General features: G+C 33.7%; 1 protein-coding gene across 3 annotated transcripts in view; it reads left to right on the plus strand.

Moving 5' to 3' along the window:
- Window positions 1-4578: 4578 nt before the first annotated feature.
- LOC149580756 (uncharacterized) overlaps window positions 4579-26793 on the plus strand; it is a 36055-nt gene continuing 13840 nt past the window's right edge. For 2 of the 3 annotated variants that reach the window (XR_016354205.1, XM_089793472.1), the window contains exons 1-2: window positions 4579-6014; window positions 17895-18436. Coding sequence is in view for 1 of the 3 variants with exons in the window: in XM_089793472.1 (XP_089649598.1) it covers window positions 5630-6014; window positions 17895-18436 (927 nt within the window). In the remaining 2 variants the exon portion in view is untranslated. The remainder of the gene's footprint in view (window positions 6015-17894; window positions 18437-26793) is intronic. The other variant, XR_016354206.1, reaches the window with a different exon arrangement.

Consider the following 26793-nt stretch of genomic DNA (forward strand, 5'->3'; position numbering starts at 1 on the left):
CATGACTTCATAATAGCTTGCTCATGGATGGCACTTGAATGCTTGAAATCTAAACTTGATTTCTCCTTTTTCTCCTTCATAATGGTTTATTACTTGTTCTTTAATGTGATGTAATTATGGTTAGATGATGTCCCAAATGAAGGGATAACACTTTCTTTTACACCTCATCTAATGAAACATATTTGAGCTTACAAAGCAAGCTAACATGGGAGATGAAATTTTCCCATATATTTTGCCTATGGATGATCTAAAACTGGAGCACTTTAAGTAGGACAAGGACACTTAGGACATTATTGTCTAGGACAATGCACCAAAGAATCACTAAGGATCCATTTGGTTCATGGAATTAAAAAAACCTAGATTTCTACAAACCTTGGTTTAGCCAAATCAAGGTTTTGCATATCTTCATTTCGATTTTTGGGATTTTACTGAAACTGTTTGTTTCACTTGAAAGATGTGTGTGAAGTGCGTAAGCTTGGAGTTGAAGGAAAATTTCAAAAAGTAGTCCAATCTATTGTTTTTACACTCCTTAAAAAACAAAACCAAATTTTGATTTTCAATTCCTACTTGCTAGTAGGAAGTTGGAAAACCTGGTTTTGAGGCAAAATTGGAAGTCTCGTATGCTAATTCCATTTTGCAAATTTTGAAACAAATGCACAAATTTTCAAATCCGAGTTTTGAAAAAGCCAATTCCTATCATCTTCTAGGAACCAAACGGACCCTAACCTAATTGATAGATCAAGTTTTCAATTCAAGGTCAATGTAAGAAAAAATAGACTTACTGAAAGCATGAAAGACTTGAATGTTGAAATGAGGCCTGAGTATGTACGAAATCGCAAAGGAATACAATTTACGATGCTACAACAAAATAAAAGCTATAAAGAAAATGAACATAAGTAGATCTAGATTTGAAAATGAGGCATAAAAATTAAGGACATAGATACAATAATAATATAATATCTATGAATAATCTTGGAAGAAAAGTAGGCCATTTAGGATCAACCATGTTCATGCTCTTCCTTGTATCAACATGTTAGGTTCTTTTCCATGTTCATAATACACCCTCTAGTTATGATTCTATCTTGTATTGCATGTTTCTCAATCAATTACTTGATATGTCTTTGTTTTATATTCTCTTTTTTATAATACAAAGATGGTGGTATTTAAAAGTACACTTGAGCAATTTTCATTATGCCACTATGATATACCCTGTTTATTCAACCCTCAAAACTCAAATTAATGATAAAAAATAACATTTTCTTGAAACACTAGCAAATAACATCAAATCATGTAAAATGTGATTTTAGTTGGTTCATAATGACTAGTAGAATAAACAAAGATTGACCAAATTCAAAATTGAATTTTGAAAGTTTGATGGTCAAATCAACATATATAGAATTCCTCCTATATTAATTATTCTTATTATATGTTAGGCGAGGGTAGATTCGAATCCAAGGCCTCCTAGAGGCTCACAAGTGACCATTGCATTGTAGGCTTTTGCCTAAATATACAAGAATTATTGAATCCTTGAAAGTCAATTAATAAATAATTTAGATAAATTTATTGAGATGTGCCAATGCAAAAACAAAGTTTTGAATTAATATATGAAAATTTGCATGTATAGAAATAAATAAACAAGTGCTACGTAGTGGCTTTTATTTGCGACAATTGTTATAATTTAATTAGGTAGAATAGTACATAATTTTATAAAATATTGAGGCAAGAGCCTACAAGGCAATGGTAAATTGTGAGCCTTTTATTTGGGAGGTCTTGGGTTTGAATCTACTTAAGATTAATAAATAATAATAATTTATCAAAAATTTTAAAGCAAATAACTTACTTTACTTTAAGATTAGTAGATATTGATTGATTCATGTTAACCGTAGTTTTTCTTTCAATATTTTTAGCATCTTAAAATATTGCCTACATAGTGTTTCCTTAAAATCCGTTCCTATAAGACCCAAACATTTTTTTTGATCGGTAAACGCTGAAGCCTTTACAAAGACCCAAACATTTTAGCCAATTAGATTAAGATTAAATAATTTTTTAAAATTTAGAATTTAAAAAATGCAAATGTATACTTTATAAAAATCAAAATTAAGAATAAAATATAGAAAATACTTACATCTAATTGGTTGAAATAAAGATTATTAATCGCTAGTTTAGCACAACTGATTGCAATAGTATAGCCTACGACAAATATAATAAAGCCCTTATCAAAATATACTTATACTATAATATTCCTTCAAAATAAACTAAATAACATAATATATAAATTTAATATGCCCTAAGTTCATTAAACTCTGCTGTCAATATTTCTTTGTTTCATGGCGGAAGTAAAGATATTTGTCAAAGCAGATGCTGTAACGCTACTTTGAAGTTGCACTGAGAAGACCCTATTTCCTCACCCAACTAAAATTTGATTTTCACATTTAGGAAAGGAAAAAACATATAATTTTAACTGTGTAATTGCACTGACAAAACGTCCTAATTCTTTCATCTATTGGTAAATTGATGACATTTCATTAAGAAACAAGAGCTCTAAGAGAGCTTGAGTCCCTGCCTCCTACTTTCTCAAAGTGTTACAAAATAGACTTAGATAGGTAGCAGTTTTAATTTACAAAATCAAAAGATTTTTTTGGGTATAAGAGACGATTGTGCATTAAATTTAATTTTAAATATATAATATATATTATAAAAGAGTTGTGAAATGCACATTTAGGATATGTTTGGTTTATTATTTTATTTTATGTTGAAGGTTTCATAACAGAGTATTTTGATGGTAGGTAAGATGTGAGATGTTGAGATCAATTATAAAGTGATTTATGGATATTGGATAGAGAACATTAGATTGTAATTTGTTAATGATGTAAAATAAAGAATACATAATTTTTTGTTCTTCTTGTTTCTCTTGCATCTTGATGATGGATCTATGTTGAAGGTTTCATAATAATGATCAAAATCACAAAGTATTTTGATGGTAGGTAAGATGTGAGATGTTGAGATCAATTATAAAGTGATTTATGGATATTGGATATAAGATGAATAATCTTATAGAGAATATTAGATTGTAAGTTGTTAATTGATTATTAAAGAGGGGTAAACGCTTTGACCTGGAGCTATGAACCAGTGAGGCCACAAACAGGGGACCTCATTCCCATTAGATTTGAACCTTGATGGCAAGGATAACAACTCAACAACTTAACCATCACAACATGCCACTATTGGCTAGATTGTAAGTTGTTAATGATGTAAAACAAAGAATACATAATTTTTTGTTCTTCTTGTTTCTCTTGCATCTTGATGATGGATCATGTAGTATGATCCGAAACGTTGATGAAAAAACTTTACACAATCAATCAATCTTATTAGATTTCCACAAATCATAATTTGGATTGTGCAAATCTAATAGATCTAATATATAATTTATTTAATTTTTATTATTAAAGAAATAATTATATATTTTAAATTTCATAATAAAAATCTTTAATTATATATTATTATATGAAACTTTTAAATAATTATTATCATTTTATTTTATTTTTTTATATTTATTTGTTATTGCAGCAAAAATTAACTATTAGCACCACAATGATAGAACTTTGAACTTGACTTTTTCACATATACAAATATTTCAAAATAGTAAAATAGTATAAAAATTTATAAGGATAAAATAAAAATGTTTGACTTTATTTTGTCTTTAGTGCATTTTGTCTAGAGATTAGCTAATATGCATATGTTTATGGTTGTTTTGATTTAGACCATTTTTCTTCATTTATACCATTTGTAATTAGTCCGTGGCATATGCATTTGGCTATTTTGAGGCCATTTTCTTAGTATATGGCATAGGTATTTGGCTATTTGGATTTAGGGGCCATTTTCCTTTGTTACTATAATTTGTATCTTGCTATTTTTAATTTGAAGGCCATATTTGCGTGAGAAAATTATAAAGAAAAGAATGTTTAAAACTTTTATGAAAATTATTTAATTAATTTTTATGCTGATCACAATATTTCATTTTAATTGTAAAATGCTCTTTAAAAGTCTATTTTAAAAATTCATCCATTTTTATGTTTTAAAAAATATCAAATTTGTTTAAATAAACTTCATTAATAACAAAGAAATAAAAGAATATTTGTATTAATTATTTTTTCAATTAGAATTTTGAAGTCGAATGGTATGATTTTATTTTCATGGTATAATAAGATAAAGACACATGCAATTGTACAACTTTTCAGCATTGGACAAATATAGTTGTGTAGGAAAAGGAAAAAATACAAATAATAATAAGGTGGAGGGATACAAGTTCAACAAGGATTTTCATGCAAATTTTAGCTATATAAATAATTTAAAGAAATTTGTAAGTTGTATTGTTTAATGATAAATAAAATTATTAATTTTTAAATAAAAATTTAGATTTTATGAGATAAAATATTTATTAAAATTTTACATCTACTAATCCAGAAATTTAGTAAAAGTGTGTCCGATTAGTGCTGCAGTAAGTTGTCTCTTTTGAGCAAGGGCTTCATTTTACTCTTTGCATACCAGTTTAAAACCCATTTCTTATATCCAGACCTCAAACGGCTGATTCCGTGTGTGAACATTTTGTTTCCTCTATGGTGTTAGAAAATAATACCTACAGATGGTAAACCCCACTCGAGCAATTTTCCGCCAATTTACAGACGGTAGGTACAATTTCCAACTACCCTTTCCCGTCAGACTGTTTGAATGCGAACTTAGCAATTGCTCAATTTGTCCGCCAATCGCTTCTTTTGAAATCTTTCCAGAATCAGCGAATTGAAGTAGCCGAAACTCTTGAATTTGGCACAAAATAGTTGGATAAAATCCATGTTCTATTGGCAGCTATAGGGCAAAATATGCTATTGACATTAACCCCAGCTATTTATGGAAGCTCTGATGTGCGGCAGAATTTTCAAAAATGACGCAAGAAATCTGTGAAAAGAAATGCTTACAATGGGAGAATATGCTTATAATGTTGGTAAGTAGTAATTGATGGTTATTTTGCACAGATTTTGGGCACGGATACTATTTCTTTCTCCACACATTTTCTTTCAAGCTTGGATAAGCATGGGGCGATTGCGGGATTTATTCTGGGAAAACAATAAAGCGGCATCAGGACAACCGCTCTTCGTCAGGATCTGGGTTGATACCCCTGCCCTTGATGCTGCCATTGTCGCTGCGTCGTGTTCATGGTTGCCTCTGCCCACTCAGCCATCATTCATGCCCTCACGGTTTCTTCTTCGCCACCGATGAACTTTCTAGACTTTTATTTCTTTAATTTTTTACCTCGATAAATAAAAATACACCCGGGAAAAATGCAACCAGCCAATAGAAAAATAGAGATTGTTCATTGAAAATTAATTAAAAAATAAATAGATTTTGAACTTTGTCATTATACTGACTTAAGTAACAAAATTTAATCGTGCACCGTCACCGGGAACATTAGTTCCCTGGCAGGGACTAAAAATTCATGGCCGCGAGAAAAAATTATACATCTGATTGATTTATTAGCCACGGCATTCGGAGAGTACTCTCTCACTAGTCCTCAATAATTGTCAACTTTCGGTCTACACATTGTTTTCGACCTGTATTTTGAATTCCCGTTTTGATGGGGCTTTCATACTGGAACGACGAGGAAGAAGAAGATGAATATGATGCAATGGGAAATGAGTTTGATGAAGACATGGATGCCCTTAAGCGTGCATGTCAATTGACCGGTGAAGTTCACAAAGTTGTCGAGAATGCTTTAGAAGCAGATATTAATGGCGATAATGAGGTTGAGGATGATGTTAATGACGATGATGCAGATGATAGTAAGTTTTTGAACAATATTCAGAACAGATTGATGTCGGGACCGACCCGGGTTCAGATCCCGCTAATAAAGGGGGAGATTGAAGAGAGACCTTTGGACTGGTACACCGAAGAAGATGATGAGGACATTCTTAAAGAAATTCGCAACAGGTTTGCGGACTCTGGAGCCTCCATTTTATGTGGTATGAACTTATCATTTGTATCAACTGATTTTTGTGGATGATTGTAATTTTTTAGAATTGAATGTTTCGTTTTTATTTTTTAAATGTTGTGGATAGATGTTGATTATATGTACTTATGAAGTGTTGAATGCCAAAGCATTGTCTTGATGTTTTCTGAGTTTGTTGGTTTTTTTATTCTAACCTCTGGCTGAATTCTGCTTTTGTTGTTTTTATGTTTGGTAAATCTTGGTTTAGTTTATTGGTAGCTTCCAATCTGGTGGGCAAGCTTGAACTAGATTTTCAACATTTGTGAACATGGGGCGGGCTTCACTATATCCTAAAATCGATAAAGATTGTTCACAGTTGAATATACTGTATAATAATTATAGATTAACATTGAAACATGGATGCTGTTTAGTTGTACCCCATAACAATTTACATTACTCCTTACAATTTATAACTATTTTAAACGTTATTCCTATTGTGCTCTCTTATTGTACTTGTTTATCCTGATGATGGATCACAGAGTGTGATCTGAAACGTTGATTCAATAAATTTGACACAATTCAAACCAGAAACACTTAAAATAAATCAAAGAGATTGGGGAAAACTGATATTCTTAATATTCCATAGTAATCACATGTCCATTGGAGATATAGGTTACCTTATTGCAGTTCGTGGGCATGGGATGGAGTGAGTTGAAGTGAGTGAGGGGAATGGTTTAAGCTTGGGTAATTCTTTTATGTATGGTTGTCATTTGACATTATGCCACGATCCCTTGTGATACACGTGTGATACATGCATGCTCTGCATTTGCTAAGATTTTTGAAACAAACTAAAATGTCAACTGCCTTGGGACCCATATGGAGATTGAAATGGTCCTTTTCCTCGAGATCCGATTTGCTGAAAGATATATAGGTCACCCTGATTCAGCTCATTGATTTTGAGTTGTTGAAAGGCGGCTGATTTTTTCTTTTTCTTTACTGATGGAGTTTATTCCACATTTAAAACAATGTTAGATTGTAACTTAAGACTTGCCATGTACCCTTATTATATGCCTTTTATTCAAGGTGGGTTGGAGGGCGGAGCTCTCCTATTGTCTAGCATGGGTTAAAGAGTGGTGCATTTGTTATTTAGAGCCCTCTGTTCTGATGTGCTGATTTGTCTATATTTCATGTTACCTAATTACACTCTTTAATAATTTACATTATCATATAAAAGTTAACATTTACAATTCATTACACCATAAAAGTTAGAATTTATAAACATGGGTCACACCAAAATGTATCTTATAAGTCATAAGCTACATGTCCATTGGATTCTTGAGTCACCTTATTGCACCAAGAAGATCTAAGCTTTGGTCATTCTTTTTTTGTGTCCTCACTATTACTATTTTAGCACAATTCCTTGTGATATGTTTTTATTAATTAATAAGTACTAAAGTGATTTTGTATAAAAAATTAAAAGATTACATCTTAGCCACTACTTTGGCAGATTGAAACCTATAGACCCAAGTACCCATGAACATAGCACAACAAAATTTTCCTTTTGGCTTACAAACGGTTCACCATTACAACGATTCACATCCATTTACAATGAAATTACTGCCCATAGACAAAATTCGGCCAGACCAAAAAACATTCAAAGACACAGAAAATAACCCAAGACCTAGGGCACATCACATGAACCACTTCTGCATCTCCTCCCTGGATAGATTTGGAATGAACCTTCACCTTTGGGTGCCCACCTTGCCCTTCTTCCACTCCATCTGCCTCACCGCACTTGAAGCCCCCGCCGTACTGGATGTTGCAGATGACTTCCTGGGAGTCGACTTCATTTTACGTGTGTGATTCTGCTCCAGCAAATCCCATTTGGCCTCAACATTCTACACATACATCAAAATCTCCTCCCAACCTTCCTAGGCGGCAGCAATTTGCCTCTCTTTTTGCATTGTTGAGCTGCACAGAATTAATGGCTGCATGTTCCGCACACCACCTTCAATTACACATGAAGGCCTCAAACAACAATTTGTACTGTACCTCCAGTCCATTGGGGCTTCACACAAACACTCATCATGTTCAATGCTTCCTCTCGTGTTTCTAGTTGCAATGCCCACACCTGGAACAATGATGAAATATTCAAATTTGTATGCGGTCGATCATCAATATTCAAATGTTCCTGACCAAAAATTTTGCAGAGCCATCCCCAAAATCTATCGTTGTCAAATCAAACAACTCCCCTTCAAACGCTTCACAGAAATCCCTTCCCTAAAGGCTGGTAGCTGGTTGGGAGAATTCAAGGAGAAATTTGCCTCCATCCTTGGCTTCGATTGCAATCAGCACAGTAAAACCAACACTCACAGTTGCCCTCTGTGTCTCAAACTTGACCATTAAAAGGCCTCCAAAGGTTCTAGAAAGTGACAGGCCTGCATCATCCTTCATGATGACATTCAATGACAGCATCCCATACCAGCACAGCATCCCGTTTCCAGCACCTTGGAGGCCACATCATTGTTTTTAATCCCCCCTTCAACCATTATGTCGCCAGATCATTATCATCAGCCCCACCGCCCTCCAATTCCCGAAATCAGAAACATTCACTTTTTGTTTCCTTTACAATTCCTTTTAATATTTTATTTTAAAAAGAGACACAAGAAGAAGAGTCAGAAGGCCTCGCCACCTTAGACAAAATCATTTACTCTAATTGTTCTGAAGTCTTCAAACATCTCAAATGTATCTTGGTCTGACCCCTGAACACGAACATTTGACAATTTATCAGCTACCTCATTCGCTTTGTGTAAACATTTGTCACTTTGAAATCTTTGAAAGATGTAAGCAAATTTTTAATTCTGCAAATGTGTTTGTACAAATACCTAGTGTTTACTTCACCCGTGATAATTCTTTTAATGATTATCTGTGAGTCCCCTTCAAGATACAATTTCCTAATACCAATCTGTTTTCCCATTAATATTGTATTGACTGCAGCCATTCATTCAGCTTCATTATTTGTTCCATTTGTGAGTTTCTTTGCCCCAATCGAAAGAATGTTCCCCGTTTCATCTCTAGCTACATATCCTGCCCTCGACGGACTGAGATTAGGCTTGGATGCCCCATCAAAATTTCTCTTAATCCACCCCAGGTCCGGAGGTCTCCAAACCTTATGCAGAACTACCCTTAAGAGGTTTAACCCTCACGAGCCTACCTTGTGACATATGTGTTGCATTCATAAAAAAGTAGGAATGAAGTTTAAACTGAAGATGTCAACCACCTTGGAATCCTTATGGAGATTATGATAGTACATTTGTCTAGCTCCTTAAAGTTTGGCATTGATGGCGACATAGGTGTAGCTCTATAATCTGTATATTTCGAAAAACAGGCTGATTTTTTATATTTCCAATGTCTATTTTACAAGCTGAAAAAATCACTTACACAATAATTACATGCAACATGTCTATTTGGCTTTGAACATTGGTCATGGTAGTGGAAAACATAAACTACAAGGAAAAAATGCAATTTAATTAGGAATCAATCATGTTTTGTTGGCCAAATACTAATAACTAGTTGACCAATCAATTGAAAAAACCAAAGCAAAGCTGAGAAGAGATTAATTGAGATTATTATGACATTGACCCAGTACATTAATTTTATGTTCTCAAAATATGGGTTGTTCTGATGTTTTTGAAAGGAAAAGTCATTTTGTTCAAGTTAGCGTAGCAATTTACTCTCCTTCAAGCATTTCAAATTCAAGTTCCACAGTGGAAATGGAAAAAATTAAATGTATAGATGGGTAGCCTTTTGAAAGAATTCTAAACTTATTTGAAAACATAAAAGGGCACTTAACCGCTGTCTGGATCATGCATTGTGTTTGTATTTGGAACATAGAATAATTTTAAGTGCGCTTATGGCCAAAGCACAATTTAATGAGTGCATTAGCTGAACATAATGAAATTTGAAATGTTTGCTGTTTATTGATTGGGTGCTTTAAGAGATATCTTGAACTCAAATTCCTTAGTGGAAATTGAAATGTAAGATGGGTGGCATTTCCAAAAATTACTGTCCAAGCACTATTTAATGGTTGCATGAGCTGAAATTTGAAAAGTGTGCTGCATACTGGTTGGGGGCTTATAGTTTAGCATAAGTTGGAGAGTTGCCGTAGATAAAAGTGCACTTACTGCCAAAGCACAATTTAATGGTTGAATAATTTAGCAGAAGTTGGAGAGGTACTTTTGTAGATTATAACATTGGTTTTAGAGAGGATCTCTTGGTGCTTCAAGCTCTCTGTTTGGATATGTTGTATAGTCTATATTTCAACTTAACAAATTGCTGCAGATATGTTTCGTCTTACCATATTACTTGATGGAGTTTTTCTGACATCCTATTGCAAGGATAAACTAGTCTATTTTTTCCATAATTAAAATTAGATGGATCCTGCTCATACATTTGGTCTATTTAGTAGGTATACCTTCTTCAGAGACCATCTATGAGATTATGCTATGAATTCTATGTTCACGACTAGTTTTCTCATTAAATTGTTTGAAATGTGAAATTAATCTGCTCCAGTCCAACTGAAAAACTACTATATGCTTGAGCATCAAATTCACCATTAATTCTCTTAAACTCAAATAATTGCGTAAAATACAGAATATAACTTTGAAACTAAAATTCTGAAATTCCATTGACATAAGTAGATCTGTTTTTTGGCTTTCTCTTATTTATGTTGAAATACAGAAATCAAAGTTTCTATAGAGATCTAGACTTCAGGATGGCAATGAACAACATGACCACCCAAAAGAATAATTTAAGTAAGCTTTCAAAAAATTACTAAGGCGAGAATGAATTTGTCTTGGAGGTAAACAGATCAGCACAGTTATTGGACTTGGTCATAGATTAATATTCATAATTATCTCTACCAACCCAATCACCAAAATACTTTTTTCTTACTGCATGGTATAAAAACTAAAGGTCTAGGAGTTCAACAGATCAGGACATTTATTGACCTGGTCATAGAATAATATTCATAACTAGCACTTGTACCCAAAGGAGGTGCACGGGATACTTGATTTGAAATCATAAGTGAAGCTTTATATAATAAAAAAGTGTCAGTTACAACTCTTCCTTGTTAATATACATCTTGTAATTAGTGAAATGAGAGGATACTGAGCCTTTGGTGTAGTGGCTCTTAAACATGCTTCCGAGTTTTCCTTGTTGGTTAAGGAGAATCTCTACAACTATTCTTGATGAAAATCGAGGACTTTGAGCAACGACATTACTTTCTTCAAAAGAAAGCTTTTGATAATTGATTGTATTGCAAAGTTTTATTCTTTCTTTTTTCAGATAATGCCAAATGTACTTGTTTAAAAAATGAAAAACACAGCTAGTCATTGCTCTGATAATCGGAGAACCCAAATTCAAATCAGATCTAGATTTGAGGATCTCCGTTTGTTGAAAATATATCTTAATTCAAGCTCATCCATACTGATTCAGCAAGATTTTTCTAAAAACACCCTACAAATTCATTATAAAGTAAAAAGTTATTGATATAAACTCTAAGATAACTCAACAAAACCATGTCAGTTTCACATTAGCAATTGATTCAATCTTAATGTCAACAAATTTTTGATGTAGATTCCTAGGATCCATTTCATAATGATCTGGAAAGAACATATTTCTCTCTGTTTTGAGCTTAATTCAAAAACTTTAGCCACATTGATTGAGGAAAGATCAATGCAGCTATATACCAATTCACTTTTGATTAATCCCATTCGATGAACCAATAAATAATGTTTAAGAGCTTCTTTAGGACCTATTTTTACCATTCTTGAGCATATCCATAGATCTAGTGAGGATTAGTTCCTCTTAGAGTAAGAGTTTCACTTTTGACTGCATATGTTTTGTATATATTTCAAGCCAAATATTATGGACCATATTCTAATCATTGATAACATTTGTCTATTTCAAATGACTATTACAAATTATTCCAAACATTTATTAAATTGCATTTTTCTTATTAATCCAAAAACGGGCTACTATAAAGATCATAATTATAATGACTAAAATTTGATAGATAAAATGGTAGTCATCCAAAAAAATTGCTAGTGATCTAAGCGTGGTGTACAAAACTTTTTGTAGCTAGTTCAGATAGAATTCAAAGAAGCCATTTACATAGTGAGAAGTTACACAAAGAACCTTCGGTAGAGTTTTAATAAGCAAATATCCTTAAGGAAGATTAGCAGTAGTTCCTTCCAAAGATGAGTACAACACAACATGAGAAATATTGCACATGATGGCCATTGCCTCTTGGCTTCTTGAAGATCACCCAAGCTTATTGAGTACATTTTCAACTCAAATGAATGAAGGCTAGTTCCCAGGTCATCACATTGTATAACCACTAAAATTACCGCCAAATTATGCACATATAGAATAGATTTAGGGGAGAGAATACAGTAGTTGAGCATGTTCTAATAGTTATTGCATTTGTTGATTTAATGCATGAATATTTGCAATATTATAGCACTAACAGTTGTATCTTTTAAGTTGTTAGCATTGATCATGTAGCGATAATTGAATAAGATGTGTTCTTCAGATTTAAAAAACAATGTATCATTGATGCCACATCAGTACAACAATAGAGTGTGACTTAGTGCCCAACTATCAGTCTTTTTTTTTTTGGTGGGGGGCACATTTTGAATGCTTCAATAACAAACATGTTGACATGGCATTATATTTGATGGTGTTGACTAGAAAGTAGAAACCTTACTAATTGCAAATACTTGCTAAATTAGTTGTAAATAATTTGGAGCGATTTGGAATTTCCAATGAGGATTTTGAGAGATATGAAGCTAGTATGTTCAACTATTAGGTTCTCTGCCCCGAGGACATAAAAGTGTTAATGTTTTGCCCTGAAAATAATGATAAACAACAATAAGAAAAGTAGAATAAAGAAGCACAAAAACACAAGAGATTATCCTGACAAAACCACACCAGGAAAATATCTCTTTATTGATAATAAAAAAATGTTCAAGTACAATGCTTTCAGTTTGAACATTGCATATAACACACAAAGCAATCACATATATATAGAGTTGAGAGGCCCTTCATATTACACTCGAAGGTCTCTTTAATTTCCAAATACAAGACTCATGTTTCCAAGCACACGACTCTTCGCATGATACATGTCTCTTTGAATAATATTATCTCAAATATTATTATAAATATATATTCTCCATCTGCCGACACATTAATATCTTTATTTCAACATATGACAAAATTAGAGATAAAAATCTCTATCACAGCAACAATCTTCAACATTCCCTCTTAGCAAGAGAGAGATCTTTAGTATGGCAGTCACCAATAGCTGCAACCAAAGATGTCAATGATAAATTCTCATCAAAAGATGTTATCTCAGCATAACATAATTCATTATAGTAGCATAAGATTAATGTCATGGAGTCATTTGCATGGCTTCCACTATGCCTCATCATAGAGGGTGGAACGAGGACTTTTACCCCAATCTTCTCACTGAGAAGAATGCATTTCCACCATGTGTCATTGCAAAGGGTGAAAAAGGGCTTTTACCTTAGGCTTATCCTTGAGAAGAGTGCATTTCCACCATGCCTCATCGCAGAGGGTGGAACAAGGACTTTTACCTCAATCTTCTCCCTGAGAAGAATGCATTTCCACCATGTCTCATTGTAGATGGTGAAAAAGGGCTTTTACCTCAGGCTTATCCTTGAGAAGAGAGCATTTCTACCATGCCTCATTGCAGAGGGTGAATCCACCATACCTACTTGTAGAGGGTGGAATAAGGGAATTCACCTTGAACTTCTCTTAGGGAGAAGAAGTCACTAACAAGGGATTGCACCTTGAACTTCTCTCACAAAGAACTCATTGACAACATGTATGAGAATGGTCTCTTTGAACAGAGACTCCCTCTCATTAGGGACAAATATTCCACCTAATCAAGCTTGCTCTTAAGCCACTTATCAATCATTGTCAACTTTAGCAAAAAGGCAAATTGTATGAAGTCAAATATACTAGCCAAATGAATGGACACAATGACCCGTATTATGCAATTACAGAATATAACATTCTTCAAATATATTACAGATATCGAATTCAATAAGTTGCTTCACACACATAAAACTTTGGTTCTCACATCATAAACAGAAAAACACCATAGAAAAGACGATGCACTTATCATAGCAGAAAGCTTAATTCTCTAGACCCGAGAATAATAAAACCTGCATATGCAATAGTCTTTGTAAAAATCTTTGTATGATCAAAACACCATGCACCACTAAAGAAAACGAAGCACTGCACAATTGAACCAAATGATCTCCTTTTATGGAATACAAAAACACATGATAAAGAACTGCAGAACATTAATAACATGGCTCACCGCCAAATATAAAGAGACCACTAGAACATTCAAAGAATCGTTGGATGATGTAACATGAGTGCTACCCACATGGAATAGAAAGGAATCACGATGCTAGATCATACTATACCTAACTTGAAGAAGCAACACATAAACTGAATGATGAACAATAATTAGGCACAACACAAAAACAAATAGATGGTGATAACAGATATAACAATACACATAGATGTGTTCATCAATTCTGACACAGAGCCCCGATATGCTGTCCAAAATCTTTTTTCCTTGTCACAGGCTCATACTGTGAAAACTTCCCAGTAAATGAATAGTCTCAACTGTGGAAACAAGGAGACAGCTGTTACAATTTACAATCTTCACTGATACAGTTCAAAGCATTTATGGTGACCAATAATAATGAACCGTCGATATAGTATGCAAAGCATGACCACAAAGACAAATCATTCCACTCACGATGAATCTATGATACCATGTGCTTTCCAAAAGCATTGGGCCCAAGAGCAAGAATAAATTACTTGGAGGTAATGACTAAAAGAAGGACTGTTGCATAAGGAAGCATAAAAAAATATTAATAAGAAGAGCTAAAGCAGCCCGACAAAATATCACTGCAGACTTATATACCATCAGACCAAGGAAGAGAAAAACTCAGTATGACTTTGTCACTCCATAATAAAAAACAAGGAACAAAGGAAATCAACCAAAGATATCTGAAATGGACGATCAGGAAGGAAGATCTTTCTCACATTTACTCAAAATTCAACATTCCTTTATTTTCTGTTATCTAAACCTGGCTCTGATACCATATTAATGTTTTGCCCTGAAAATAGTAGTAAACAACAATAAGAAAAGTAGAATAAAGAAACACAAAAACATGAGATTTCCCAGGAAAACCTTTCCACTTAAAGGAAAAAGCGCAGCCACACCAGAAAAATCTCTTTTAATTGATAATAATAAAAATGTTCAAGTGCAATGCTTTCACTTGATACAATATATATAACACACAAATCAATCACATATATATAGAGTTGAGAGACCCTTCATATTACACTCGAAGGTCTCTTTAAATTCCAAATACAAGACTCTTTATGTTTCCAAACGCATGACTCTTTGCACACACGTCTCTCCATAAAATTATCTCAAATATTATCATAAATTTATTCTCCAGCTATTGACACAATATATTCTTAATTTCAACATATGGCAAAATCAGAGATAAAGATCTCTATCACAGCTACAATCTTCAACAATAAGGACTCACATCTCAATACAAGAAAAATAGATAGGATCAGACTAAATCTAAAGAGCAGATTAACTACGAGTTTCAGGCTCACTCTCGGAACCTGTTTACACAGTCTATATCTTTGGCTTTGTGAACACGTTAGTGACATACATATATCTATCAAATTACAAGGCAAAGAACACACTTATTATAACGAAAAATTCTATAAATAAGCCATATGTTTCTTTCATTTTCAGTTCCATCAAAGACCTATTTGCAAAAATAATCATTCTCATTGAGGTTATGCTCGGAACTTATGAGGAATTCCTACCTACTTGTACCCAATTCAATTCAATGCTTCTTGTCGATCGAAGCTCAAACTTATAATAATAGTATATTTGAATTCTTTCACTCTCAGAAAAGTTGGATTTGATTTGAGTCTAGATTAACTAATTCTTTGGGATGATACAGGTTAAAGTCAATGAACCCCTTTACATATTACTCTAGAACCGATAACAGAAACCTCTTTAATGTAAGGAGCCAAGTTTGATTGAGGAATATCTTCTATAAGTTTTGAATGCTTCTATGTGCTAAGTGGTAAAATTTAAGTTTTTGTCAATGTCCTACATACTGATCAACAACAGTCTTCTCTGTCACGAGTTTAACTCTGGCAATTTGTTGGTCCCTTTAATTCCTTTAGAATTTCACGGACATATTATATTTGGGATTAGTTGATTGGTTTAGTACCAGTTCAGATATTTCCATCGACTCTTATCATTTAGTTTGTGCTCCTTTCAAATATTCTAAATGAATAATGACAGTGTTGGTTTCTTAGTATTAAACACTACAGCATATGATCTATCTCGTTAGATTTATATTTCAAACAGTGCTATAGTGCACCAATTTTCTCAACTTTTCAAATAAAAAAAGCGAAGGGTTTTGATAAATATTTATTCATGTGCACCTTCTTAATAATTGCAACATTAATTCCTTCTACTCATTATTACAGAGTTAAGGTAAGAGAATTAAAATGATGAACACGGTCTCTTGTCAGAAGCAATAGTTTGATGATAAATCTATCAATATTGATGATAAATCTATTCTATAATATTTATCTAAAATCCTGCTGATTCTCTTGTTCAAAGACGAAATAAATCTTTTAGTCACTTTCAACACTTATACGAGACCCTTATAAAAAAAAATAGTGTTTTCACAAGTTTCTTTATTCTTTCTTAGTTGGTTCTGTGTCAAAGAATTTTATTATGATGAATTTGGTAAAAATCAATATGAAGATTTTAATTGATGTTTAATCTCACAAAGTCCACAAAAGAAATGAAAAATTCAGTAGCTATGCTTTATTATCTTTCATATTTTGTCATTAAGAGGACATTGTTGGCTATGTTGTTGGGCTTTATTATCTTTCAAGTTTCATGAATAAGAGTGCATTGTTAGTTATGTTCATAAACCTATGTGAGCATAACAACGGCTGGAGATGGAGAAAATAAGGAACAAGCGAAAATTTGAAAAACTCAAATCAAATCTTTCCAATAAAAAAAATGAAACATAAATCTGTCTGTCAAAATTTAAATTTAAATTTGTTGGACTACATAAGATCTTATTTTGAATCATTTCTCCGGTAGTCATGGCAAACAAAATCTGTTGACTAGAATTGGTTTAGCGGAACTCAGTTTACCATGAAACAATGGTTTAAGAGCATCGGACAGGTTTGAAGTGAAATCCCTACTTAAAATAACCTATCGGCTAATTCTCTCTACCAAACTAATCAGCAAAAAACATTTTTCTTACTTCATGGTTTAAATATTAAAGTTTTATTTATCTTTTCTACATAAGATCAATCAATATTGATGATAAATCTTTTCTATAATATTTATCTAAAATACTGCTGGTTCTCTTGTTCAAAGACTAAATAAATCTTTTAGTCGCTTTAACACTTAGAAGAGACCCTTATATAAAAAAATAGTGTTTTCATAAGTTTCTTTATTTTTTCTTAGTTGGTTCTGTGATAAAGAATTTTATTATAATGAATTTGGTAAAAATCAATATGAAGATTTTGGTTGTGAGGTTTAATCTCACAAAGTCCACAAAAGAAATGAAAAATTCAGTTGCTGCACTTTATTATCTTTCATATTTTGTCATTAAGATGACATTGTTAGCTATGTTGTTGGGCTTTATTATCTTTCAAGTTTCATGAATAAGAGTACATTGTTAGTTATGTTCTTACGCCTATGTGCAATTCTTTTCTTATAAAATTGTTTTCTATTATGTAGGCATCCATGGTGATGAAAATGAGGTCCTTAGAACTCAAGCATCGAAGTATGACAGCAGAACTGCCATATCAGCAAAACATGAATTATGCAATGATGAATTAGGAAGCAGACTTCTTCATCAGGTATATGATGAAGACTATGCAACTTCTAGAGCCATCATTGTATCACAAAATTCAGAAATTTCTGATGACAGAATGATTGGGAAACCTTCAAATGGATGTGTTGATGCAGATGCCACTGGTCCTCTATCACCAAATGTTGTTCAAGGACCCAAATATGCTGGAATTCCAGGTTATGCACGGGCTTTACTGAGTGCACTTAAGAAAAACAGATTATGTCAAAAGAATTTGCGAAGCAAATTATTACAGATTAAAGTAAAGATGGAAGAGAACAAAGAATTGAGAAACCGTGTCAAATGTCTTGCTGATTTTCAAAATGCATGCAAAAGACGTCTGCGACAACTGTTGTCACAAGACACTGATTCTACATTCAAGCTTATTGCTTGCCCTAAATCTAGATCATCTTCCAGTAAACTTAAGGAAGTGAGTATCTCCACTATACAATTTTTTTTGCCACTTCTATCTTTACAAAATAGTTTTGTGTTTGATATTTCAGTTCAAACTTGTTTATCTTGCATGTTTTTCAAGAACAAGTTTGAGAAGGGGAACCCATCATGCAAGATTGCAGAATGAAACTACTGATGCCTAGTGTAATACCCTAGGTGACTGATAATCATCTTATCCTTAACACATTTTCATCTCTTAGATTTTTTGAATCCTTACACAACTTGTACGCTTTAGTTTGAGTGCTAGCTCCATTCTACTTCCATTTACTTTTTTGTTATGGAAACATTTAATTGCCTTAATGTTCTCAAGTCTGGCAAATTTTATTTATTTGGTTTTATCAGTATGCTCCATGAAGCAGTTTTTTATATTGAGAAATTATTTTTCGTAGTCCATATAAACTTTTGAATATTTGACATGAAACTTTTCGCATACTTCATTCTGCAGCTGTAAATTTACTAATGCAGCAACAGAGTTGCATTTTACTGTCTTACCTGTTCTTTGATAACCCATGTCTGTCTAATTTTTTTTAAAGAATTTTATTGTTTTGACGTGTACAGAAATCCATAAAATAAGCAAAGCAATTTTGATAGACATTGTCTTTATTGTTTTAATGAACCACTTGATGGATATATTTTGCACTTGCAAACCATGCAAATGGGTGATCAATTTAGAGCATAATGACTGAAATTTGATGATATAATCATCAGATCCTCAGACATGTTTTATAAATCAGCAATGGTAATAAGGCCCATATTAACCACAAATGGCCTAAGCAATGCTTAAGTGAGATCATTGGATGAGTGCATAGATCCCCAAGGAAGTGAAAAGAGCCACTAAATAGCGTTGTGAATCATATTGGTTAGTTGTCTAGATTTTTTGGCATTGGCCAAACTAGCAGACTCAGTTGCAAAATTCTTTGTTTACAAGAGCCCAATGATCACAACCCTCATGTTATCATTATGAACATTTGAAAAGACCTTTTACTCAAGGATTTGAACCATGTTGGAATTTAGTCTATAGTTGCTAGCATAATTTCTAGACATAGAGCTCAAAAACTGTACTTCCAGATTTTAGAATTAGGAATATCAATGAGATATAAGATCTGAACCTGAAAGCCAACATGTCCTCTAAGGGTGATTAAGGTCTGTGAAAACGAAAAGATTGAATAATCAAATTCAAATTCCCTAATAGAAAACATATAACCATGTAACATCAAAAAATAACAAGATTTGGAAGAGTTTCAGATCTGAAATTGACGTGTGAATATCAGAAAAGCAGATCTGAAAACCCCAATAGGAATAAGAAACCCTAAAAGCAAATTAAAGCTAAGTAAATCGCTAGGGAGATGAGCCTGATTTCACCATGGATTTTGTCATTTCTCACTATGTACATGTATCAAGAGTCGCATATTGACTATTGACTATTGAAATGTTATATGTTAAGGTTCTATGATTTTAAAAGGCATGCTTTATTCATGTTTTCATATAAATGTAATGTACATACACAAATTTCCCTATAGATTTTAAATTTTCTGTATATTTTATGTAGTCATCCCCTTTGCCATCCCCAAACTTGGCAAAAGAAATTGGTGTCCAGAAACGCATCCCCTGTTGTCCTTGTCCCAAAAACTTGGGGTAACCCTAATTTTATTGGATCCATCATTTCATTTAATCAATGTGTTTGTGTTTGTGTTATACTATTGACTTCAGTGGTCTCTATCTTCTACTCTAATGGTGTATGTATGTAGTAGTAAAATTTGTTTTTAGTCAGAAAACATACAATCCTTTGTCTGGTATATCTTAGCCTTTTACCCTAAGCAAAATAAAGAATATACTTATTCATATTTTATTCAACATGAATATGAATCACCAGAAAAATATTGTAAAGATGGTAAATTGCAAGTGCATATTGTGCAAATTTAAGTTGGTTACTTTCAAATTTACGCAAAGCTTCTCCTTTTAGTTTTAACTTTAAGAGCAGTGTTACAACACATTTGTTTTGTTTTATTCTGTGGAACATTAAAGCGCTAACAGATGACTCTACAGCAGATAAAAAAAAATATGACTTGAAAGACAGACTGCATGAGGAGCTCTTATTGCTGCAACTGGTGGTAAAATTATAGAACCTAGAAGGAATCTTTCTCTTCTCACATGGAGATTAATCATTTTCACCTACAATGTGGTTGAAGCTCATGCTTTATCTAAAGCTCTAGATTAAAGACTAAGGATCCAAGAGTGTCACTTAGATATTGCTCCAAGGGAAGCACCTAAACAAATTTTGTTGAAAAGAATTATATATGAAATCAACCAATTGTCAAATAGCTTAAGAAAATTCACTATACAAGACTACCTCAATATAAAACTTCTAGAGTCGATAAGCTTAAGGGGATTGATTAATTGCAATAGCATACAATTTTACCAAAATTCAAGAGCTAATAACACCGCAAATAAAGGGGCAAATCCTAAGTAAAACTATAACTACAACTTCTAGATTGTTCTCTCTCCCTCTATTATCAATTCATCTCAATTCTTTTTCTATCAGAGAAAGTTAAGGCAGCAATTTTAAAGGCCAAAAGAAATAGCTCTAAATTGCAGTTCACAGGGCCAAATTTTCACAGTCCAGCAAAGCAAGTTAATATATTTTCAAGCAACTAAAGATAACTGAACCTAAAGAAGAATTAGAGAATACATTTTCTTGGCAAAATTTCTTAATTTGAAATAAAAATTGTAATGATGACTTGATAGGGAAAAGTTGATTCACAGGCGAGACTTGTAGAAAGTCCCATATATTGCCAGTTTAGAGAACTCAAGATCTTGAAAGGCTTGTAGTAATTGATATGCAACTAAGTAAAGTCACCACAAATAAAGTTTCCACTAAGTAAAGTTATTCATCTGGTGAGGGATGACTAGTTTACAGTTTTTCCTGTTTTGTCAGATATTTTTTTTTTCATGTTTATTTCAATCTGATCTTAAATGATGAGGTGGATTTCCATTGGTACTCTCAGCAAAAAAAGTATGCCAGGACTAGGTTTAGGTGGTTTTGTATTCTCTCCTTTTGCTTGTGGTATTGTCTCTAGTTTACTTGCTAGACTTGTTAACTGTACTCTAGGGATGAACATATGTTAATGTAGCATTTTGATCTATTAAAGTGTACTTGATAAAGTCAAGTCTCTGCTGGCAACTACAGATTGCATTAAGCTAAATTATGAGATTCATCAATTCCATCATAAAATTTTAATATATTACAACCATAACTGTTGGATTGAATTGATGAAAAATATCAACAAACATAAAAATAATATACCAGTTCATTAAGCTTTGGTTCCAAAACATTTCTCCATTTTTCTTCAAACTACTCCAATAGAGCTTTTGCATACTTATATACATCTGAGCCCACTGGATTGTATGACATTGCATTCCTAAAAACAAGTCTCACATCTTCAGACATTTCATGAACATTATTGTAACCCGAACTTTCTGCCTCCAGTCGATCTAGCACATTGTTCAAGTTTGTGGGCTTTTCATTAATCTGCCATAGAAAAGCATAGAAACAAGCAGACAGACTACCAGTCAACATAAAATAATCAATACCAGACTTTTACAGAATTACTCAAGGGTTTGCCTTTTGTTTTATACAAACCAAAGGTACAAAATGGATTTCAAGCATGCAATTAAGAATTTATCTTAAAATACATTCCAGATGATGATGCCCTAATCGATATGCTAGATGTCGATTACATGTAGTTGTATTGGCATTACAAAAAGAAACAAAAAATTCACATCTTATTGAACAAAATGAACAACATAGGTTTTCTTTTTATGGAAACTAAGACTTCAGAGTGTGAAACAGTCATTTTGCATGTTGATAAATGTCTTTCAGATTTTGTGCAAAGAGATAGATTCGCCATTACAAAACACATAGAAAGATGTTACTATCAATGGAAAGAAATGCTACTTTCCTTTATGTTTTTGTAAAATTGCTTCTGGATCTTTCGCAGGAGTTTATTCAATTATTTTATGGTTTGAGTCTTCGACAAGGATCAAGGCTCTAAAAGTGCAGAGATATTAGTGGTTCCATTCAGTTGACTGAGGCAACTCTGTGAACCAAGTCTATACAAGCATGCCACACTAACTTTTGGCAATAGTTATGGTATATTTTCATGATTTGATGAAGACTTATGTGTGTTATGATATTTTTTAATTTTTTAATTTTGGTAAGATGCCAAAGCCAAGATTAATTATTATGTGTTTTGATGATTTATTTATTTTACTCGAGTACATTTGAAGCCAAGACCTCCCAGATAAGAGGCTCACGATTTACCTTTGTATTGTAGGCTCTAGCCTATGTGCGTTGTGAAATTAAGTCCTCATTTTAGACACAAATAGTTCCAAAATTACTTTTAAAATCAAGATATTATCAGTAGAATCTCCTATTATCCTGAGCATCTCATGGAATACATTTTTATCACTCATTAGTAAAGCAAAAGAACAAGGAAAAATTAGTTCAGTGGCAAGAGCACAACCAACCTGGTTATAAGAATAATTGCATGACAAAGAGGAGGCTTCTGAGTTTTACCGTTGAGGATCATTGCCCTGGAGTAATAAAAAACATGAAGTTGTGTTTTTATGGTGATTTTCATGCACAGTCAAATTAATATCTAAAGAGTAGTAGTTGAGCTTAAAAATGTGCATATTCTGAACCTTCGGCACTAGGATGACCCTTATGAATGACTATGAAAGCCTTCCACAGAAATCCCTTCTTCTATGGTTATCCTGATCTAACAATCATGACCACTCCAAAGTCCAAGTGCAGCTTGTTTGACTTAACGTGCCATGCATCCAGAGGCCTCATAAGCTCCCTTTATCACTATGACAAGCTATGAATAAAAAGGCAAGTGTCAGAGAAGACAAGCTCTTCTTCCCCCTACCAAGAATCATAAACATATCCCTTTAAGGATATTATTGATTCCAATAAGCTGCTTCAAGTACATAATCATTTGCCTCTATGGAAAAGCCTCCAATGTTAGTTTTGAGATGATAAGTGGTTTGCCTAGAGAGTCAGAGACATTCAATGAGTTTTACCTTGTTGGAATTTAAAAGATTCTATTCCTTTAGAGAATCTTATATGAAAGATGAAAATATATTTACTTACAAGTCAGCAATTTAAGCTACCAGAACAAGCTTAGAAGGTATCTATCTTTGCCTTTTTATCTGGCTTCCGATTTATACACTACATCAACTACTTGTTCTTGATTTTACTTCTTATTGTTAACACTGACTATTTACTCAACCTCTATGTTAGAAGAAAGTAGAAGCATTTAAACCGTCGTACTTATAAAGTTATAGATCTTGAAGAGAATTTTGAACCAAACATATAGTGATTAGTCTTTGTAAGATATAACTCAGATATTCCCAAGCCAAAGCAGCAAGGGGCATGAATAATTCATGTTGGGTACCCAAGTTGGTTATGCTGTTATAAGTTTGGGGCATACCTGAAACCATACTAGCCATAGTGGTATATTCCATGAATTTATATATATACTCACCCTGATTTGGCAATGCTTAAGGCAACATAGATTATAGAGAAAAACAAGAAAATATATAAATCATCAAGAAAAGATAATCTAACTTTGATAGCTCACTCTTGCCAATGGAGAGCCTTACATCATTATTTCCATTCCCATCAACAAAGTAATAAATAAACAAATTATTAAGTGTCCAGCAGGCATGTGAAATCCTCCTGCAAAAAGTTCCCTTAAATCAAAATTCAATGGAGCAACTACAGAGAATCCCATTTTGGCTGGAACAGGGGCTGTGGTGTGCTCCTCCTCAGATAAGTTTCCCTATGGGGTTTTTTCTTGGGCTACAGATCTGATAATTCATTATTTTTTAATTAATAGGCTGCAGTTGAAAACATTTCAGACAATTCAATACTATTTGTATATTCTATCTCATCTCCCGTTTAATACACAATACAGACTGACGGCATTTTATTTTCTTGCATTAAAGGAACCACTCCCCTATAATATGAGTTGCGTTAACAACTCATAAAACAAATAAACAAACACTCCTAAATAATTATTTTCACTCCTAAAATAGTTTTGTGAGTCGTTACTAAAACTCATTTCACTCAATATTATTCTAACGATAATATTAAGACCTTTTCCAAAAACTAAACACCCATGTAAGGACTAACACAATTTCCGAACAACCCCTCATTGAGTGACATGGGGAGAAAGTACATCACGTGAATTGAAAATTGAGTTGAAGATCTACTGAAAACTGAATTCAATGCTTAAAAAGACTTTCAAGTCTGCAATTGCTATCTGGATCTTGCTGCACATGATCACTTTAGGAGATCTTACCTTCACAGCTCACCACTGGCTGACCACACCTGTAAGAAGTTTGACAATCAAAGGAACTCTATCGTCAGCTGCTCTCCTTTAAAATGGCTTGTTGTACCCCCTTCAATCTAGTATTGGGTAGTAGGTTTTGTTAGTATCTCTCTGTCTATGTTACTGATTACTCTTATGCGACTCCAGAACCCTGTCTGGTCTGAAACGGGTTCAGTGTTCGTACCCAGCACTTGTAGGTGCAACTCGGGTCCTATTGTGACCTTTTCACACCATCACTCCACTGCAAATGTGGACCATGTCTTTCAGCTCCTATTCAAGGATAGTCATTGTGACACAACCTAAATGGATTCCTCCCTAGCTAAGAGGGAGTGCTGATTTTATTGCAGTTGTGGTCAAAATCCACAAGACAACGTAGATATCCCAAAGGTTGTGATTATGATGTGGTGCAAAACTGGATGTACCCCCAAAGGAGGCGATCTAGTTCCCAACAAATATCACCATAGAGGAAACACACCACAAATATAGGATCTGATACCAAACTCAACTTTTTACATGCAATATGCCATGTTGTAAGGCCTTCTCGGTTACAGCCAAATGCAAAAGAAAATTATAGTAGCAAGGCCTCGCAAGATCCAACCAACCCTAGCTAGCCCAAATCACAGCAATTTGGTAGAAACCCCAAGCAAGATCTAAACTTGTGCTCGCAAGCCACCAAGCAATCTTTTTGTTTCTAAAGCTGCAACTACTAGCTCTATGCACAATTTGCAATTCTTAGCTACTCCTCTCGAGCTGACTCCACACTCCCTAGATGCCTACAACACTACCCAATCCCTCCTTAAATGCTTGCATGGCCTCAAGTTGAGCTGCTGCAAATAGAATCATCTAGAACCCAAACAAAACCCAATATGCCACAAGTTGGCTGACAACAATCATTAAATACACATAGGATAAATAAGCCAAACCCAAATAGGTTCACACACATCCCAACGATTGCTCCACGTCACAATCACACGCTACGCACATTAAATGCACCAAGTCCGAGCAAAACACCGAGCATAGGCAACAAACATCGAGCAAGCCAAGCATCGTTGAGCACAGGTTTCATCGATCAAAATATCCACCGAGCACCACAAGCTTCAACGAGTTCCTTCGGTCACTATGTTCCTCAAGCAACACTATATCCCAAGAACTACCTCATAATGACTTAGCATCAACCCTTCTTCACCTGAGTTATCGAACTCCAAGGTCTAAAGCACTTCCAACATACAAGATTGCCAACTACCCTAGGATGCTCCTGCATCAGACACCCTAGGTGCAAAAAGATGCTCTTAGTAGCTAGAAGAACATCTTTCAGGATTCAACACATAAACCCCAAGTTGGTTCTTCACATACATGTCCTCTGAGCCTTCAACTTGCACACTCTATCCTTAGTTCCACTTCTGCAAACCCTTTCCAACAATATACAACTATTGACTCTACTTCTTCACGTCCTTCCTCGATGTACCATAGGTCTTTTTTTCCATGCTGATCTCTAACCCTTTCAAAATCCTTTAGCTCAACTTGCCTACCAAAACTCAAATTCCTCCCACCAAGTTCTTCATTTTGCAAAGGAATCCATGAAAACTTCCTGCCACCCTTCTCAACTGTAAATACTTTCTTGATGCAATCGTGCACACCCTACAATCATACTACCAAGGTCTACCAAGTAATATGTGACAACTACTCATGTCCACAATATCACAAAACACTTGACCAACATACTATTTAATTTGAAAATTAACAAGACATTGCTCCCTCACTTGCAAAGCATGTTCTTCTTATAACCAACCAATCCTATAAGAACAAGGATGTCTCACTCTTTTAAAGCCAAGTTTCTGAACCATCTCCTCAGCAACTAGTTTATCGGTACCACCACCATCCACAATCACATTCCAGCATTTACCACTAGACTTACAACGAGTCCTAAACAAGTTATGCC

This window comes from Cupressus sempervirens, chromosome 1, assembly GCF_028749045.1.
Source record: "Cupressus sempervirens isolate cs-2001-9-10 chromosome 1, ASM2874904v1, whole genome shotgun sequence".
NCBI classification, from domain to species: domain Eukaryota; kingdom Viridiplantae; phylum Streptophyta; class Pinopsida; order Cupressales; family Cupressaceae; genus Cupressus; species Cupressus sempervirens.